The sequence below is a fragment of the Pungitius pungitius genome, chromosome 20 (genome assembly GCF_949316345.1).
Source record: "Pungitius pungitius chromosome 20, fPunPun2.1, whole genome shotgun sequence".
Taxonomy (NCBI): domain Eukaryota; kingdom Metazoa; phylum Chordata; class Actinopteri; order Perciformes; family Gasterosteidae; genus Pungitius; species Pungitius pungitius.
This window is the reverse complement of record NC_084919.1, coordinates 6,585,514-6,604,668: the sequence shown is the minus strand read 5'-3', so window position 1 is coordinate 6,604,668 and position 19,155 is coordinate 6,585,514. Positions and strand designations below refer to the sequence as shown.

The 19,155-nt window shown below is 42.2% G+C and overlaps 1 protein-coding gene across 1 annotated transcript; it reads right to left on the bottom strand.

Annotated features, from left to right (window-relative positions):
* Window positions 1-295: 295 nt before the first annotated feature.
* LOC119194977 (kinesin-like protein KIF3C) lies at window positions 296-18,330 on the bottom strand. The gene is made up of 8 exons (XM_037449525.2): window positions 16,338-18,330; window positions 9,096-9,197; window positions 8,691-8,813; window positions 7,044-7,162; window positions 5,005-5,121; window positions 4,592-4,700; window positions 3,397-3,542; window positions 296-2,763 (listed from the first exon to the last, which is right to left on the bottom strand). Exons 1-8 carry the CDS (start codon window positions 17,751-17,753, stop codon window positions 2,676-2,678), a joined length of 2,220 nt encoding a protein of 739 aa, XP_037305422.2. The 5' UTR covers window positions 17,754-18,330; the 3' UTR covers window positions 296-2,675.
* Window positions 18,331-19,155: the final 825 nt, after the last annotated feature.

Genomic DNA, 19,155 nt, shown 5'->3' with positions numbered 1-19,155 from the left:
CCATTTACTAGAGACATTTAAAAATGATTAATCTGCCCGTTTTTTGATTTATTTTTATTTTTGTCAGCTGGAGACGAGCTCAGCTCCACTGGACCACCATGTTACATACACATAGACACCCCCCCTCCCCCGTTCCTTTACCCATCCCAACATGCTTCCCTGGCAGGTTACCATGGAAACAGGCTGAGTATCCACTGCCTCCCCAGTTCCTTCCTGATTGTCTTTGGATCCCAGCATCCATCCCCCCTCCCCCTCCCCCCCTCTTCCATTGGCATCCCCCCTCCCCCTCCCCCCCTCTTCCATTGGCATCCTCCCTCCTCCCCCACAGCCTTCACACAGACACATTTACACAACATTTTACAGCCCTGCACATGAATGGTTCCACTGACAAACCGGAACAGATGTTTATAAATGATCCACATGTAGAGGCAACATTAGACAACAGACTGGAATGACTGTTTGCTTTGTTAATATTATTAGGCAAATCGTGTTCATCCTTGTATCACTGTCTCCCCAAATATGTCAAGAATACGTATTTGGAGGCAGGTGCTGTGTTACAAACTGGACAAATAAATAGCAGGTAAACATTTCAAGTAGATAATTTCAACATTGCATACAATGCCTTCATTTCTTGCTTGAATATTAGTATCACAATAGCTTTCTCTGGAGAACAGCACCCTGAAATGTAGTCTGAACGTACAATATATTCTTCCATATATATACTGTACACCAACTCACTGGAAATCACTTCCATTTGTGGTGAATCTTCATTAAAGGTTTTAACATTAGACACATTTTCATAAAGCCTCAGACACAAACTGGGTCCGATGCCTGAACACATTAAATTCTCACTGTGCATCTGTAAATGTTTGAGACTTTTTTTCCGATTCATTCTTATTTTCTCAATTAATTGTTAGTTAGTATTCATCCCCTTTTCTGCCCTGGAACAGGCTAGTTGCAGTTAATGTCACAGACCTCTAAAATGCTATAGCGCAGACATCTCAATATACTTGTGTGAATTTCCACAAGCAGATGTTTCTGATGCCTCATCAGATGATATGGCTTCAAATTTGGGTCATCAGACATTCAGCAAATTAACAATCACGAAACGTCATGTATCAGGTTTTGTAGAAAAAAATGTTTCAAAAAGAAAACAGGCTAACAAATGTTTTTTCTATACACTGGTAAGAGAATGCTTTGTGCTCCCTCACATCTATCAGGGTTTTCAGCAGCAACAGGATCTCTGGCATCAATAATACAGTGATGATTAGTCTGACTGACCCCTACTGTCGCCAGCGCTTGACCTCCAGCAAGTAAGGAACCCGGTGACACTAAACTGCACACAGCCGACTGCAGACTGAAGCGCAGACCAGGCAGGCTTTGAGAAGGTGTTTATGTAAAACCCGATGTACCTGAAGGCTTAAAGCTGCAGCTGTGGTAATGAAGGTTTTCCTCTTCTTCATCATCATACAAGTATAATTGACATATATCAGAAAAATGGTTGTAAGTCTCTGAGTATTAGTATTCAGAGAAACTGTGTTTTTAGTTTGACAGTTGTTTAGCCAAAGAAGTTATTTCTTACACTTTGAGGACAGAGGTTGAGTTTGTTTAAGTCGTTATCCTATTTTAGTTTGCTTTTTTCTGTAACTTTGTTTAACTAGTGCGTTAACTGGTGACCAAGGGTATATAATTAGACGTGTTTTAACAACAACAAAAACTCCATTCATTGTATAGTCTTCCTCATTGAACGGATCTAATCTTGTTCCAGAAAAAGCAAGCAAGCAGAGCGTGAGATCACTTTTTTATGTAATCAAAGTACTGTTTCCACCGTAAAAGAGGACCACTCAATTAGTACTATAGTGTCGTTGCTAAGGTAATTCAATTGTTAAATGAAGCTCGGACACACATCTAAAAGACAGACATTTTTGGCCACAACAATATTTGAAGTGTCTAGGTGGCCTTGTGTTTTCTCGTTGACCTGATATGAATGAAACATTTTTATTTTAATGGAATTATTGTAAGGCTTTGCTTTTCAATCAGAAGAAGTGGAGGACACAATGAGGAATAACAAGAGACAACTGGTGTGATAAAGATCATCATTCAGGTTTTAGGGCGACCCATCTGACCAACAACAGCTCACATCATATGTTCCTTCATTTCTCCTCCAACTGACTCCCCTTTTTACACACAAAACAGACCAAATACATGAAATATGTACACTGGTATTATACAGGGGATTCAAGCAGTTTGTGAGCTTTTAGATCTGCATCGATTAGAATTACACACACAAAGAGGCAATCATACAACCTCGTACACACACACACACAGACACACACACACACACAGTCTGGGCAGTACAGCACTGCAGCCAGTTCTTAAGTCTGAGGCTCATGCAAAGGAAGAAAGGGTTCCGGAGCGTTTTTACATCCGTAGAGCAGCAGGAAGTTGTGTTTTATAGAGTTTCTGAGGTTCATCAGGTCATTTAGTTTCCTGTAGATCACTTCTTACTTTAGTTTATCACCTCTTTGGACTCAGCACAGTTGGAGGCTTGCATTTGTGTCCCAGCTGTAGAAGTGTTTAAAAGGATCACTGGCCAAAACAGAAAGAAGAAGAAAAGAAGGATGAATTGAATAAATAAGAATTTTAAAAAAAAGGAAATCCTCTCTGCTGAAGCTTTACTGCGCCGTCATAGGGGTGGCAGTGTGACATGCAGCCAAGGAGACATTGGAAGAGGAGGATGTGATGGATTTTGGAGTCTGGCACCTGCATAAAAAAAGAATTTGGAGGAATTAGATATTTTAAAATATTGTTTATGTATAATTTCCAACCTTCACATAGAATTTTAGATGAAATAGGATTATTCAGCAGTATTGATATCACAGGCTTCTGAGTAAATAAGAGATAAACCACCAGATTAGGGCAGCCTAGAGAGGGTGTGGCTAATCCTGAATAATCCCATTTAGGGATTCATTGACTCTAAACCATTTACATTAGTTAGATACAGGCCAGTAAAAGCAGGTTATAACACACCCTGAGGCCTTGTTTGTATAAATGGATACTATAATCAATGGTGGAATAATGTCATTAAAATGAATAGTTAATATTGATATTTGGGGGTATAAAATAGTAATTGTTCTACTGCCTCCTCAATAATTCAGGATAAACCAAAACAAACAATATGTTGGCCACCATCTTGTAACATGCACACATGTATCTTTATATATCTCTGGCTTTGCTGTTCTACAATCTCATGTTACTTACAGCTCGAATAATCCAGCAGGATTTATTGAATAACATTGGCTCTATTGTTTGTACAAAAAGACTGACGGACCTGTACTGTACTGAAAAGTACTGAAATATTAGGAAAACATCTTGTTTGGGTGTGTTGGGGCTCACCAGGAGCGAGACTTGCAGACGCTTCTGTCCTTTGTGGGCGAGTTGTCCACAGAGAGACTTTGGTTCTGCTCCGACTCTGCCGAGCGATCCAGCGAGGCGGAGTTTGGAGGAGTCATATCGAGCTCCAGAAACATGATGTTCTCAGCCTGCAGACACACACATGGACACACACACGTGTACACACAAAGTGGGAAGGCTGCAAATCTCTTTTAGGAATAATCTTACACAAGGCTTTGCGAGCTCTGGTGCCAGGGTTCAAAAGTGATTTTTTTTTTAAAACCCTTCCGTTCAGGTTAAATATTAATAGGGATCAAGCTATTTCTGTGCCGGCTCTTTTTTACATTGATGAATATATTGTATAATTGATTATTGCTTCCCAATATGCTGCTCATGTCCTAGTGATTGTGTTGTATTTTCCAAACTCGACAGGATAATTATTATAACAATTATTACAGGAGGAATAAATGGTGTCAATCTTAGAGATTCAGGGCAACTTTGCTTACCTTGTGTCAGACTACTGGACAGAAAACTGAAGACTTGTACAAGGTGTTGTTTATCTTTGCGTATTAGATTTCATCCTAAATTCATTTAAAGTTAGCATGAGATACAACCTTATTTACCTACTTATTTTAAATTATTTTATTTATGTAATTTAATAATAGTGAAATAACAGATAACCCTGCATGTAGTGTCTTTAAGATATGTTGCATATCTTAAAAAGGCTGTTTTCTCAAAATATTATCATATATATCATACATCATCATTATCGTATATATCCCTTAATCATATATATATATACATCATATAATTGTAAATATATATTTATATATTTACGATAATATATATATATATATATATATATATATAGAGATAAATAAGTAAATATTAGTAACAAACTTCAATTCCCTTTTTTTGATAAGAAATATTTTGCCATAAAGAGGAAAAGATGAGTTGCACACTACATCGAGATGCAAAAACTACTTGATTTATTCAGCATTTCAACCACAAGGACATTTTGCCCTACATATGACCTTGTGGTTGAAATACTCAAAAATGAGATTTTTGGTGGACTATTTGTTTAATTCATTTAATCAACAATCCCTGACTGTATGTCCTGCTTTTTTAAATATCAAAAGTATTTTATTAACCACAGCTGATATTAAAGGTTGTCTATTCATGAGACACACACGCCTACCCTGTATCTGGAGTGAGCTCCCATCGCTATGGCAACCCTGGCATACTGGCTGATTGGTCGTTTGTAACCAACTGCAGACGCCGGCCTTTTCTTCATCTGTAAGGATTTACTGGAAAGTGGAAGAGACGGGGGTCAATGCAAAATCAATGCCAAAAGGGCTTTTCATGAACATCTACTATTAAATACATACAATGTAGCTTTCTTTCTAGTCGTGAATAACACCACAGCAGCTCTTTAAAATTACTTTTGAATGGCTTATTTTGCTTTAATAGTAGTGGAGGAAGACAGGAAAGAAACAAGGAAAGAAGAGCAGGAAGGTCAAAGGTTTTGAACCATGACTGAAATTAAACACATTTTTAAGTCCATTATTTCCACCTCATGGCCTTGATGGGAATAATATCTCAGCATCTAACCTTTCAGCAGGAACAAGGGGCTGAAACTTCCACTGATCCTCTTCGGTGTCAAAGGTCAGTCGGTTCATGATCTTATTCTTCTCCTCTGGGGGGATGAAGTTTTCTATGATCAGATACCTGCATGTGCAGAAGACACAGGGTTGTATGTAGAGATTAATCATGGGCTTTCTTGTATTTAATGGGACTGTTTCTTTTTTTTTCTAGGTCAATTTTTATGAATGTAAAGTAAAGTAATTGTTTGACTTTTTGATCATCAATATTTATTTATTGAGGTACTGTCCAAGTCACAGTTGATTAATCGAGTTGATGTAGGTAATCTACACTTATGTGGCATGTTGCTAAAGATCATTCCGCACAGCCTACGTCACCATACATGTCAAACCCAACTTACACTCACCGGCCACTTTATTAGGTACCCCATGCTAGTAACGGGTTGGACCCCCTTTTGCCTTCAGAACTGCCTCAATTCTTCGTGGCATAGATTCAACAAGGTGCTGGAAGCATTCCTCAGGGAGTTTGGTCCATATTGACATGATGGCATCACACAGTTGCCGCAGATTTGTCGGCTGCACATCCATGATGCGAATCTCCCGTTCCACCACATCCCAAAGATGCTCTATTGGATTGAGATCTGGTGATTGTGGAGGCCATTTGAGTACAGCGAACTCATTGTCATGTTCAAGAAACCAGTCTGAGATGATTCCAGCTTTATGACATGGCGCATTATCCTGCTGAAAGTAGCCATCAGAAGTTGGGTACATTGTGGTCATAAAGGGATGGACATGGTCAGCAACAATACTCAGGTAGGCTGTGGCGTTGCAACGATGCTCAATTGGTACCAAGGGGCCCAAAGAGTGCCAAGAAAATATTCCCCACACCATGACACCACCACCACCAGCCTGAACCGTTGATACAAGGCAGGATGGATCCATGCTTTCATGTTGTAGACGCCAAATTCTGACCCTACCATCCGAATGTCGCAGCAGAAATCGAGACTCATCAGACCAGGCAACGTTTTTCCAATCTTCTATTGTCCAATTTCGATGAGCTTGTGCAAATTGTAGCCTCAGTTTCCTGTTCTTAGCTGAAAGGAGTGGCACCCGGTGTGGTCTTCTGCTGCTGTAGCCCATCTGCCTCAAAGTTCGACGTACTGTGCGTTCAGAGATGCTCTTATGCCCACCTTGGTTGTAACGGGTGGTTATTTGAGTCACTGTTGCCCTTCTATCAGCTCAAACCAGTCTGTCCATTCTCCTCTGACCTCTGGCATCAACAAGGCATTTCCGCCCACAGAACTGCCGCTCACTGGATGTTTTTTCTTTTTCGGACCATTCTCTGTAAACCCTAGAGATGGTTGTGCGTGAAAATCCCAGTAGATTAGCAGTTTCTGAAATACTCAGACCAGCCCTTCTGGCACCAACAATCATGCCACGTTCAAAGTCACTCAAATCACCTTTCTTCCCCATACTGATGCTCGGTTTGAACTGCAGGAGATTGTCTTGACAATGTCTACATGTCTAAATGCACTGAGTTGCCGCCATGTGATTGGCTGCTTAGAAATTAAGTGTTAACGAGCAGTTGGACAGGTGTACCTAATAAAGTGGCCGGTGAGTGTACATTTTTGCAATACAGCATTGTGTTTGGCTTGAAGAGGAAAAGATCAGCCAATATCAAAATATGAAGAAGCATATTTTCCTTTCCAGTTTCCTAAACAAAGTATAACAAACCATTTTTTTTACTTTTTCTTTTTTCTAGGTACAAATTTACTTTGCTCCTTATGTAGGCAAATTGTGTCAGGTCTGCAAAAACAGAATGCTAATACACGTTGAGTTGACATTGTTGAGTTGTGTTCTTTGCACTGACTGAACACAATGTTGCACAAAAACCTAGTAGACATTTTGCACGTTCATCCATTAATTCAGCATCTGTCAGCATCTGGCTGTGTATGGACCCATGACATCTCTATCTGACGTGTCTGCTGAACCATCCAGGCATATCTGCTGATTCTGCAAGACTCCTCTGCGCGTTTCTTTTCGACTCACTTGAACTTGAGCTCTCTGGTGAGCTCGTTCTGAGTTTGTTCCAGCTCCTGCCGGCTCCTAACGTGCTCGTCGTTCACGTCCTGAATCTCCGCTTTGATGCACTGGAGCTTGGCATACAGCTAGAAGGAGAGACACAAACGGACTGGGTGAGGAGGAGAGACATCGTCCCAGTGCAGCGGAGTCGCTGACGAATTGTGGCTCGGTTGCCGGTAGCAACGGCACTGGAGGCACTGGTGTCTGGAGAAAATGGCATCCAATGGGAGCACGGCAGCGCGGCAGCCCTCGCTCTCTCTGGCTCGTTCCTGCTCTTTCCTGCTGTGCTCACGAGGCTTCGCACTCACCTTCGAGGGGGAGTCGATCACCGAGAAGCAGCTCGTCACTCATTTTGTCCGCTAGCAGCCTGTTTTTTTGGCCTTTGAAAAATTGGATTTGCTGATAAAAATTGGAAAACAGTAATGTAGACTATGCTAATAAATCCAGTGCACAAAGGCATGATCAGAATATCTCTGATTAATTAAAAGATGTCTGGGCTGATGCTTTCTTTGGGTTTAGACTTCTCTTAATATTTGATACGTAGATATGCTTGAAAGGCGTAAATGTGAAACATGATAACAAAGGAGCAATAGTTATATAGTTATGTCCTGTAATTGGCTGTGATATATATTCAGAGCGGCAGCTTTTATGGATGTTCTTGTAATAGAAAATATTACTGAAGCCTTTCCTTATTGGTGCCCCAATAAAAAGTAGTATTTCTCTTTTTAAAAAAGGTGTTGTATTTCCTTCCTTGCAGAACATTTTCAGAACTTACTTTTTTATTCATTACATATCCTTATGTTTTATATCGTTGTTTGCTAGTCTTCACTGCCTTTGTTAGTCGCTTTGGATATAAGCGTCAGCTAAATGACGTGTAATGTAATAATCCTATAACACAGGAGACGGCCTTTAAAGGCCACGAAGGGCTTTAGAAAAGCTCCATGATTTTATCAAGCAACCATTTCCAGCTGTAAAAAGTTCACAATGTGAATCAACCTTATCTTCATCCTCCCTCTTTTCCTCCCCATGCAGTGAGAGAAGGGTAAATTACACATGTTAGGGCACCGGGATCATTTATCACATTGTCACAAACACACACACGGTTTGTTTGGGGTTAGTCTTTCTGGAATTGGGAAGCGAGTGGAGCTGGGTGAGGGGTTCATAAGGTCGGGAGGGTTATTTGAAGGATTTACCAGCAGCTCCCAAACAGTTTGAGATGTGAGGGCACACGGATTGAAAAGGTTAGCATGAGCAGCGTGAGGAGGCCCGTAATAGAAAGTGATAATAGGGAGTGACGGAGGAACGGCGAAGGGTCCAGCAAAAAGGAGGGGACGGCATGACGAACCTTGAGGTACTGAGAATAAAGTGTGTGTCCGAACGGACCATGTGTCCAAGGCAGGGGGGCCATTAGGATCCAGGTCAGGGGTCAGGGGTCAAAGAGGGGTAAAGAGGGATATACTGACATTAGGAAAAAAAAGGAAGACGGTGAATATGTGTGTGGATGACACATGTGTCCGTCTGTCTTTGTTTCATAATTGTGTGTGTGCATAAATGAGCATGGATGAGCATTTGTGTCGACAGAATTTCATACGTAGATGTATATAATCTGGGAACCTTCTTGAGTTTCTTGGTCTTGGCCTCCACCTCCTGTTGCAGTGAAGTGAAAGTCTCCCTCAGCTCCACTGTCTCTTCGTCCTGGACCAACATCTGCTGCTGTATCTCCCTCTCGCTGCGTGTCTGAAAGCATTTATTAAAAGGTCACCTTTCTGCTCTTTTTTTAATTAAACAGGTAAACCCTAACTGCAAAGTTCTAACTCCTTTCCACACAAACGTCTTCCCATACATTATATTCAATTTTAAATTAAAAATGCTAAAAACATTTACTAATATTAATAAATGTCTAGAGTAAATGAAAACCTGACATCCCAGACATAAGAAGGGGACGCAGTCATCATGACCTCGCACACGGGTTTGCGGAGAGCCATTTTGAAAAATATGAATTATGTACGTATGTTTTACCTGCTCAGCAATCTCGTGCCTTTTCCCCTCCAGCATCTTCTGCTGCTCGTTGGTGTGATCGATGATGTTCTTCCCGCCAACCAGCAGCTTGCTCTCCATCGCCTGAGAAGACCACAAACAATGCTTGGGCTCATATTGCGTCCTCACAGCAGCTACAGTTTCTTTCAAAGACACGGACGGAGCGTTACTCCTGAGGTCAAGCTGAGTTCATTATGGACCCCTAACAGTTAAGTCTCTGCGAGGGCTTGTGTCTGTGGGGGCTGCATTCGGGCGGATATTGTGCTGACGAGGCGGACGCAGCTTAACATCCACGGTGACACCGTCCACAACAAGCTGAGCTCGGCTCAATTCTTTGTAGCACATCAGACACGAGTCCCGATCAAAAGTGTCCGATAAACACTTTGGTCCGGACTGAAATATCACGCGTCATGTGGAGTCACTCATGTTCCTCAGAGGATGATTCACACTGAATTTGAATCTTGACCTTCGCGCCACGTTTATGTTGCCATCAGGATGAATTATAACATTTTTGATTTCTTGAACCTTTCATATATCACCATCATCAGTCACGAGTGGACCGGTATTATTGTTGTGTATGCAGAAGAACAAGTTGAAACATCGGGTAGACTTTGTGATGTTTGCTCTCTCTGACTTTTAGTTGTAATTCTACCTTTAAAAAGAAAAACTAACTTGCAGATTTGATTGAACACGCGTGTGTTATCTGACGAAGAATCCTTAGGATTTCATGTACTTTGGTTATGAGCAAGATTAAAGGCCTATGGTCCCATTTATGTAATCTATGTTGTAGATTAATTAAACGCACGATCGCACACACTGAAATCTAAAATGTCAGCGACCAGAAACAGAGTAGGGAGAGAAAAAAAAGAAAATGTAAAAAATATATACAGAGAGAAAAAGGGGACCCAAGAAAGGCAAACAGGGGCCATGGGCATTTTGTGTGGACCACATTCCAGTCTCAGGACTTTATACAAAAAAACAGTGTGTCAACTGTATGCAGCCTACACGTTCTTTATTACTAGCACATACACACACAAAGAAACATTCCCAGACCCATGCAGAGTACAGTGGAGTCCTTCAGAGAGGATGCGTCTGAAGCAGGTCTTTACAGAAAGAATCTTTGTTTTGTGCTGTCTTTTGTGTGTGTGTGTGTGTGTGTGTGTGTGTGAGAGACTGCCTGGTTTGCTGCTCTTTGTGTTTTGTTATACTCTTTCAGCTTCATTAAAGGGCTTATATTCATGTCACAGATTTTCCCTTACATGCATCGCGGGTCCCTTCTCTCCTTTACAAACAGGCCTTTCTGAAATGAAGGAGTTGGCAAAATACACAATGAACTCGTTGCTTAGCCACACACAAGTCATGTCAAAAAACGAATTACACCAATTTAAAAATTGGATGACAAAGCGCAACGTTTTATCTTAAGGATGTCATGTATATATACAAACTACGTAGAATTTAAATGCTCAGTTTTACAAAAACACACCCAGTCGTTAAACGCAATCAGGTAATTTAGATTTTAAAATGTCGTCTCCAGACATTAGGCAGTAGGAACCATGAATTCAACGTTAAGATTAGGCAACTGTCACAGAGATAAAGATAAAAATAAGAAATTAGAGAAGGAGTTGGAGCAATGAGTCAGAGAAGAATCACCTTCCATCAAGTGAGAGACAAGTCACTTTTCATTCAAGTCATTATTCTGTTGCCAGGCATCCACGCAGATTGATGTTTCTGTGTATCTCACCCACACACACACACACACACACACACACACACACACACACACACACACACACACACACACACACACACACACACACAAAGACACACAGAGAGAGGCAGTCAGGATGTCTGATGATCTCTTAAGGTCACAGTAGAGCTTCAGTTTCTTCATAATGTCATTATAAACCTTCCTGTTTCTACAACTCAGTCCTCGGCCTCAGATTTGTGTCCTAAATAAAGCAGATTCAACGTCTTACAATGTGTATCTGTGCAATTGATAGATTTAAACTCTCATCATGGTCTACCATGCAGCAAGCATTTATCACAAACACTGGACACATGAGTAAATGTCTTTGTTGGTCTATTCATCAGCATTGTGTTGCTTTTTTTGTTTTTATAAAAACATCGGTGTGTTTTTGAAGGAGTTAAAAAGGGAAGTGATTGGAGGTAGAGGTCTCTTTATCTCTCTCCATCTAAGAGACAATCTTCAACAAGAAGATGACCATCGTCAACGCTGCTGCGGAGCTAATCTCTGTAAATTCAGAGCTACTTTGACAAATTGGAAAAAATGGTTCTCACTCTAGTGTGCAGTACATCCGAGTGGTTTTATGTTTTGTGAAAGCAGCCATTAGGCCGTTGACAGCTGACAGAAGCGTCAGTAAATGCTTGTGTGCTTGAGTGCGTTTTTGAGAGCCTATGGACACATGGATACTATGTGTATGAAATACGGGCTCAACCTCTTTCGTTGGTGACTGAGTGAAGTGAAGAGGATGGCAAGTGTTGCATGTTGAGCTGGCTCAACCGCATCAGCCAGCCAATCACAGGGAGGCCAGGGGCCTGCAGGGAGCGACCGGGTTATAAATACGATGTGACGACAAACGCTCCAGTGTGTGCAGCAGAGAGACGGGCAGCATGCTGGAAAGAGACATAGACATGGAAGCAGGAGAGAGGGGGATGTAAAAGACACTACTGAGCCTTAAAGACAGACGTAGAAAACAGAAAGCGAACAAATGTCAGGTTATCTTCTCGAATCTATTTCATTATGTTTCATCATCACTAGTCGATGCAAAAAACACTTCAGGAGAGACAAATTAAAGCCTCTTTCTACCATTAGCTCATTGTCAGCCATCTCCTTCATGCCCCAATAAACCACAATGTAAGAGCAGATGGATCTGAGAAAAACTCATTTTATGCAACCAAGATCCTTTGTAATCTGATTTATTATTGTTATTTATTCAAATTAGCTATGTATGTATGGATAGTGTGTAATTTTGAGGTCAATATTTCTGATGATGACTGAGGACTTCATTTTAAGAGGCAGTGTTTCTGAGAGGCAACAATGGAAAGCAAATCATTACAGCCCTCTTCCATCATCTTCTTAGAAGATTTTATTTTATTTTTTACTGTGTATTTGTTTGTATCCTTGTATTGTTTATATGAGATGAAATTACTAGATGCTTAGTTCATGAACACACACACACATACAAACACACACACAGTTGATTCATCCATAATTCAGTGATTGTGGCTTCCATGCTGAAAGATGGATGCAATGATGAGCTCTTTTTGTTCATTAGCAAAAACACACTCGCGCATGCACGCACACACAGGCACACATACCAAAGGCTTCTAGTCCAGACTGTTCCCTTCACTAATTACACAGGAAGACAGCTTTATAAACAGGAAACATTCATTTTAGCCATGATGTCATGTACGTGTGTGTCATGTATGTGTGTGTGTTCAAAACACATTCGGCAGGCTAAAATGGTTGTGTGCTGTACATTGTGGAAAGCAGATATGTATGCAGAATGTATGTATGTGCAGACATGCATGTGTGAGTTTGTGTGTATTACTCTCATTGTTGTTGTCCATGCACTCTGATTGGCTGAATTTTAGTTTGCAGGATGCAGAAGCCCCTCCTCCAATGACAAAAGAAAGCAAAAACTGGAAACTGCATTCATGGTAAAAATAGAATGCACAATAGTAAATGCAATAGTTTTTCAGTTGAAAGGTGAAATAGTCTTACTGCTTAAGGCCGATTTACCCTCCTTCAGTTTGCTGTAAAGCCTGACGTTGGGACATCTATGTTTGTTAACAAAAGAGAAATAAAGATCGGAAGAAATCAAAGAGAACTAGCGGAGTCTTTCCCACACGCCGATATTATCTGGGCAGCTTGCCAGAGAGGACTTTTTTATTTTCATTCTGTTTTTTAAGCTTCACACGCTTACTTAACTTTTAAACACATTTTTTGTAAGCATACATTTGATCCACAATTAGATTTTCATGGCTATTAAAATAAAAATGACCTATTTTTTCCTGCTTCATCCCTGTGAACATGGCATTCTTGGATCGGAAAGCAGAACTACTAGATAACCTCAGTAATGGATACATATATGAAATTAATATCAATAATAACAAGAAAAAGAAGGAAGAGCAAAATAATAACAAAAGAAAGCAGAACGGAAAAAAGAGCAACATTTCTTGAGGTTTAATCAAGATGTTATATGGCAGATGAAGATCTACCATTACATAACTGAGATCTAAGTAACAAAATAAAAGACAAATTCAGGGTCTACTGTTCATATAGCTTTAACAATGTTTAAAGACATTCTTCTTAAGGACCACGATCCTTAAAAAAACAGACAGACAGTAAGAAGAAGTGATACCATACATATTTGACCCAGAAATGTAGGTCTAAGAATAGTCTACTAGGGTTGCACACCGCCACCTCCTTATGAGAAGCTGCTGCTCCCCACAGTGACTGCTGATAGCTGACACAACTAGACAAACACTGTAAAGAGATACACTTCACTTATCAACGTGTTTGGTCAAAAGATGCCAAAGCTAACAGGGCATCATCTATTTTTGTTCTTTTTTTTTTACAGTTTATATAAAGTGTGTAATCATTTTGAAAAAATATTTAGTTTTTGTATAATAGTTCAACTGAGCTCCACCTTAATGAACAACGGATATACTGTATCCATTGGATGGATGGATGCTATGTGTACTTTTACTTCAGTAAAGAATCTCAATACCACCTTCTGGTAACTAAACCTGGTTGCACCTCCAGCCGAGCAGACAACAGCTGAACAACAGTTGCAGCAACATTGCAACACACACTCCACAGATGGAGCGCAGCACCTTGGAGGCCAGCGAGCCAACAGCATCCTGCAGAAACACCAGCTGACCCGACAAACAGGCTGTTTCCTGACCCACTTACATTTGCTGTGTGTGGGTTGGTGCATGTGTGGGTGAGGGAGGAAATGGGAGAAGAGTTTTAATGATTTTATCTATAATTGGTTACTTCTGAGCTCGTGTCGCCAGTCGGACACACGCACAAACTGGCTCGCTCTCTTTCTCTCTCAAACTGTCTGGCTGCCTAGCAACCTGCTTTTTATTGGTTATTAGAGCGAACTGAAAGAAAATCGAACCCCGAGGCCACATGGTTGGTAGGCAAATATCTTTCTCAACCAATCAGGGGGAGGAAGAGCCTGGGCTGATTGATTAGAATGGAAATGTTGTAGGATTACTTTATTCATGCAAAGGCAAGAAAATTATGCACCATAAATCATAATGCATTATTGACTATAGTTTTAAATTAAGGATCATATGATGTTATGATAACAGTTGATGAGTTATCCTTTGAAATAAAAAATAAATGATAATACAATTCGTCTGGGACTTAAACAATGTATAAATGAGCAATAGGTGAGATTTAAAAATGACCAGTGACAGCAGCACCGAGCGAAAGGCCTCTTATTGACATAAACAGATCCTGGTCAAGTAAACAAATGATGTGTTAGCACATCTCCATCCATTAGCTTTTCTTCATCGTTCCTCCTCAAGCCCCTTTGTTCCTACTGTGGAAACCTTTGAACAGAACGATAGATTCTTATTGTAGGTAACTCTACGAAGCTCTTAATTCTAATTCTGCTTTGTGCGATAACTAAATACAGTGAGGGTGTGTTCGTGGAAATGAAGGCCCATAGTGTCTACTGCAATGGTATTCCTCATTTTTGATGAGTTTTCAGTACTCATGGGATTTGTAGACAATAAGGAACATACATAATACCACCAGATTTGCCTTTTAGACGAAACAAAAACATTCCTTTGACCATATGCTGGTTTTCCTTCTGATGAATCAAAGGCAGGAAATGCCAGTTGTTGTTTATCATCTTCCTCCTGGAGGGGGGGGATGGGTGTGTGTGGGGGGTGCTTTTGCTGAATCTCAGCGCTGACAGAAGCCAAACAGTTGCAAGTAAACAAAAACACAGCGACAAAGACCCTCGGAACTTTGCGACGTGATCACAAAAGATTTTGCACGATTAGGCACAAAATACATTAGCCACCGAGGCACTTTAAAGAGGTGATGGGAAGGAATACGAGATGCACAAACATATACGGAAGCACTCAGCGTGAAGGGCATTGCTTCGGGACAAACATTAGCCGTGTCTCACGGGGAGATGCCAGACCTTATTACCTTCAATCATAAGGAAGAATAATGTTACACATTAAACATGAGGCAAAAACTAGCGAGTGTTAACACAGCTCTTAAGCTTACTGTATTGCTTCAACCCCAATACTCTTTTTTTCCAATTTAAGGGATTTTAGACCATTATAATTTTCCCTATAATAGTTTAATAATAGCTCAGTGCTTCATCTAGCCACAATTTCGGGCCCGGTCATAATATCCTGACCACCAAGATGGCAAAAAACAGTTCAAAAGTCAAACTCCACAGTTAAGCACTATATATTTCACTGTTATTTTACAATTGAAACTTATTTTCTGTAGTGTGTTAAGAAATGCATGTCAGGTTTTACATTACCCAGAACTTTCACTTTTCAACACTGTGAAATACAAACTGTATGTTACGCATCACGCCTCTCCTTCAGGAGTTGATAAATGTCAGGAAAATTGAGAGCACATGCACAGATTATCACCAAATTGATATTGTAAAAGGAGGAGACTAGCAGGGGGATACAAACTCAACCTCCTCTTCCATTTTCCCCACCGAAAATATGTTTTTACCTCTTCTCATTTCTGCACAATAGGGCCTCTGCAGCTTGGTAAGCTGATCTAGTTCCTCATGTTGGATGACCCAGGCTGCAGCTACATTAGTATGGACTGCCGTCACTAAGTCTTTCTCTGTGGATGACGTATCGACTGGATGGGCCCATGAATCAGAGCAAGTCAATCACATGTCCTTAATCTGACTTCTTGGTTAGTGTGTGTGTGTGTGTGTGTGTGTGTGTGTGTGTGTGTGTGTGTGTGTGTGTGTGTGTGTGTGTGTGTGTGTGTGTGTGTGTGTGTGTGTGTAAAAGAGAGAATGGGGGAAAAACCATGAGTGGCTTCCATTTAAAATATGAGCAGAGCATTGTGTGTCTTCTTTGTTGTTTTGCGTATTTGGTGTGTTTAGGACATGTACATCTGTGATTAAATGATTAAATTTGGTCTGTGCTTTGTCTAACGATGCTACTCAAAGACTCAAAGGGCCAAGCTCTCACCTTGTACTTGGCGGTCAATTGCTCGGTGGCTTCTTGCTCCTTCCTCAGAACTCCCATCATCCTCTCCTTCTCTCCCAGGAGCCTCTGCTTCTCGTCGGCCAGCATGAATTGATCTTCTCTGATGTCCTGTTTTTCCCTCTCCAACCGCTGCTCCTCCATCTTCACATACTCCTCCGCCTCCTTCTCCACTCCTTCCTCCTCATCCTCCTCCCCCTCAGACTCTTCATTTCCGTCTCTTTCCCAGCCGTCGCCGTCCACCTGCTCCTTCTTCTGTTCTCTCCTCCACTTCCTGTGGTGGAGCTGGGCCCTGAGGCGAGCGATCTCCATCTGGAACTCGCGCAGGAGAGCGTCCTTGGGGTCCTCGTTGACTCTGGGTTGGTTCTGGATGTTCTTGGCCCGGTTGGCGTAGCGGAGGGTGGTGAGGGTCTCGTCGTAGTGCTGGGGGGCCGGGCCTAATGTGGCGACCATGACGGTCTTTGCATTCCCGCCCAAAGAGTCCTGCAGCAGCCGAGTCAGTTTAGAGTCCCGGTACGGCACGTGGCCGCTGCGCCCGTCTGCCAGCGCTGAGATCACGTTCCCAAGCGCTGACAAGGAGAGGTTGATCTTGGCGGCCTCCTTCAGCCGCTCTCCCTGGACGCCCGTCTTGGCTTGGCGCTCGCTGCCAGCCAGATCCACCAGATTGAGGCGGCCGACCCGGATGTGTTTCCTCCCGTCGGGTCCGGGCTGGCTGCACTCCACTGTGATCAGGAACAAGGCGTGGGACCGAGACGAGTGCTCGTTCATGTCCGTGGCCCCGACCGCCCTTGCCTGGTTGCCCACGTTCATCACCTCCTCGATCTCCTTGATGCTCTTGCAGACGCACGATGTGAGGTCACGCACGTACACCCCGGACTCCGGGCTCTCCCGGAGCTCCAGGGCCCTAGCGGTGCCGTGGTTGGGATCGAGGAGATCCAGAACCTCCTCCAGGTAGATCTCGAGGTAGGACGCCCGCACCAGGTACTGCTTGTCGGACTGCGAGCGGGATATGTGCGTGAAGATGTGGTCGAAAGCGTTGGGGATCACGCCCCGATTCTCCGGGTCCATCCACGCGCCCTGCATGGTGTACGTCTTCCCAGTTCCCGTTTGTCCGTATGCAAATATGGTGCCATTGAACCCTGCGAGCACCGAATCTATCAGCGGGCGCACGCTCTCGTCGTACAGGTCTCCCTGTTTGGAGTTTGCATCATAGACCGCGTCGAAGGTGAATGTTTTCTGAGGCTCGCTGGCTGGCGCTCGAGGGTTTCTGAGGATCACCTGTCCGAGCCGCAGGTCCATTTGCACGATGCCCCCCACGGGCCCGTGGGACTCCTCCTTCCGGTTCAAAGGACGGCATCGAACTACCACCTTGACTGACTCGCTGCTCTTATTTTTTGACATGGCTGGCTTCTGTTTCTTGCTTTATGCAACAACAAAAAATAGGACAAGCTATGGTGCAATGGTGCCTTTAATCAGCCTGCTGTCTGCCTTTGGAGTGTGAAACCATTGATTTTTCTATTTTAAAATCATTAATGACAAATTCAAGTCATATCATGAATAAAATAGATACAGCACTAAATAGCATAGACTCCTTTAACTATCGACATAATTCACAAAACATGCCACTGCGCCTAATGGCTATTTCCCTTTCCTTATTCTCTGTGATATTAGCTCACGGATGCACAGACAGTCGGCAGCTCTCGCGTTAGATCGACGCTTTATTGCAGATCGACGTCTGACTCACTCGGTGGGGGGAAAGAAAAATAAAAATCCAGCAATACCGACGATAACAATATATTGAGATGTCCCACTCATTTGGTCTTGGTAGATCCGCTACACACCGCCGTCCCGCATCCCGCTGTCCGCCGCTCACTGATGCTCCGAGGTGGGCTTGGGGCTCTCCGTCTGTGCGGAGAAACGGAGCTCCCCTACTGTACGCAAACCCGCACAAACACACACACACACACACACACACACACACAGCGTTTCACGCACACACACGTACATACACGCGCGTCATTCTCGTACCACGCCCGACATCACTGCGGAGTGAAAGAAAGCATCATGGGATATGAAGTTCAGTTAGATAAAACCATATATTTGCTCTTTTAATCGAATGGACGTCTTGAGCAACGTGTAAAGGTACCCTTGCCTATGTATAGCTCTGGAGAGCTTGGTATCTCAAAATAGGAAAAGCCTCATTATTTGTACGGCTACTAAATCACATAGCCTACTGATTATTCATGATGAATTGATGATGAAAACCCAACAATTGTGTTTTTTAATTTGAATTAAAAGTCGAATTAAGATGAACTGCAGTGAGAAAAGACACTGACAATGTAACCCGCAGACCAATTCTGGAGCTCCTCCATGTTGTATATCATTCTGACAACACTTGGATATTACTGGCAAAACGATTCTCAAATCTAGAAAAGAATTTTGTGATACAACCTGACTCCCAAAGCTGCCCAAATAGAGAACAAGGGGACCAAAAAACAAGTTAATCAATAAGATTCGTACAGTATTAAACAGTTTATTCACTACGTAATAGCACCACCAGGTGAAATAAGTTTGCAATACACTAAGAGCTGCGAGCAGGCACATTGACTGAAGGAGGCCTGGAGAGTCATGTAAGCCAACGTGATTGTTTCCAGGTGTAACCTAAGGGGAGACACTGAGGGGTTTCTATGTTATTCCCATTAAAACTGAAACCATTTCTCACATAGTATTTCCCTTTGAATAATACTGTGTTTCGTGAACAGTGCATTGAGCCTGACGTAGAGTTATCTGAACAGAAAGTACA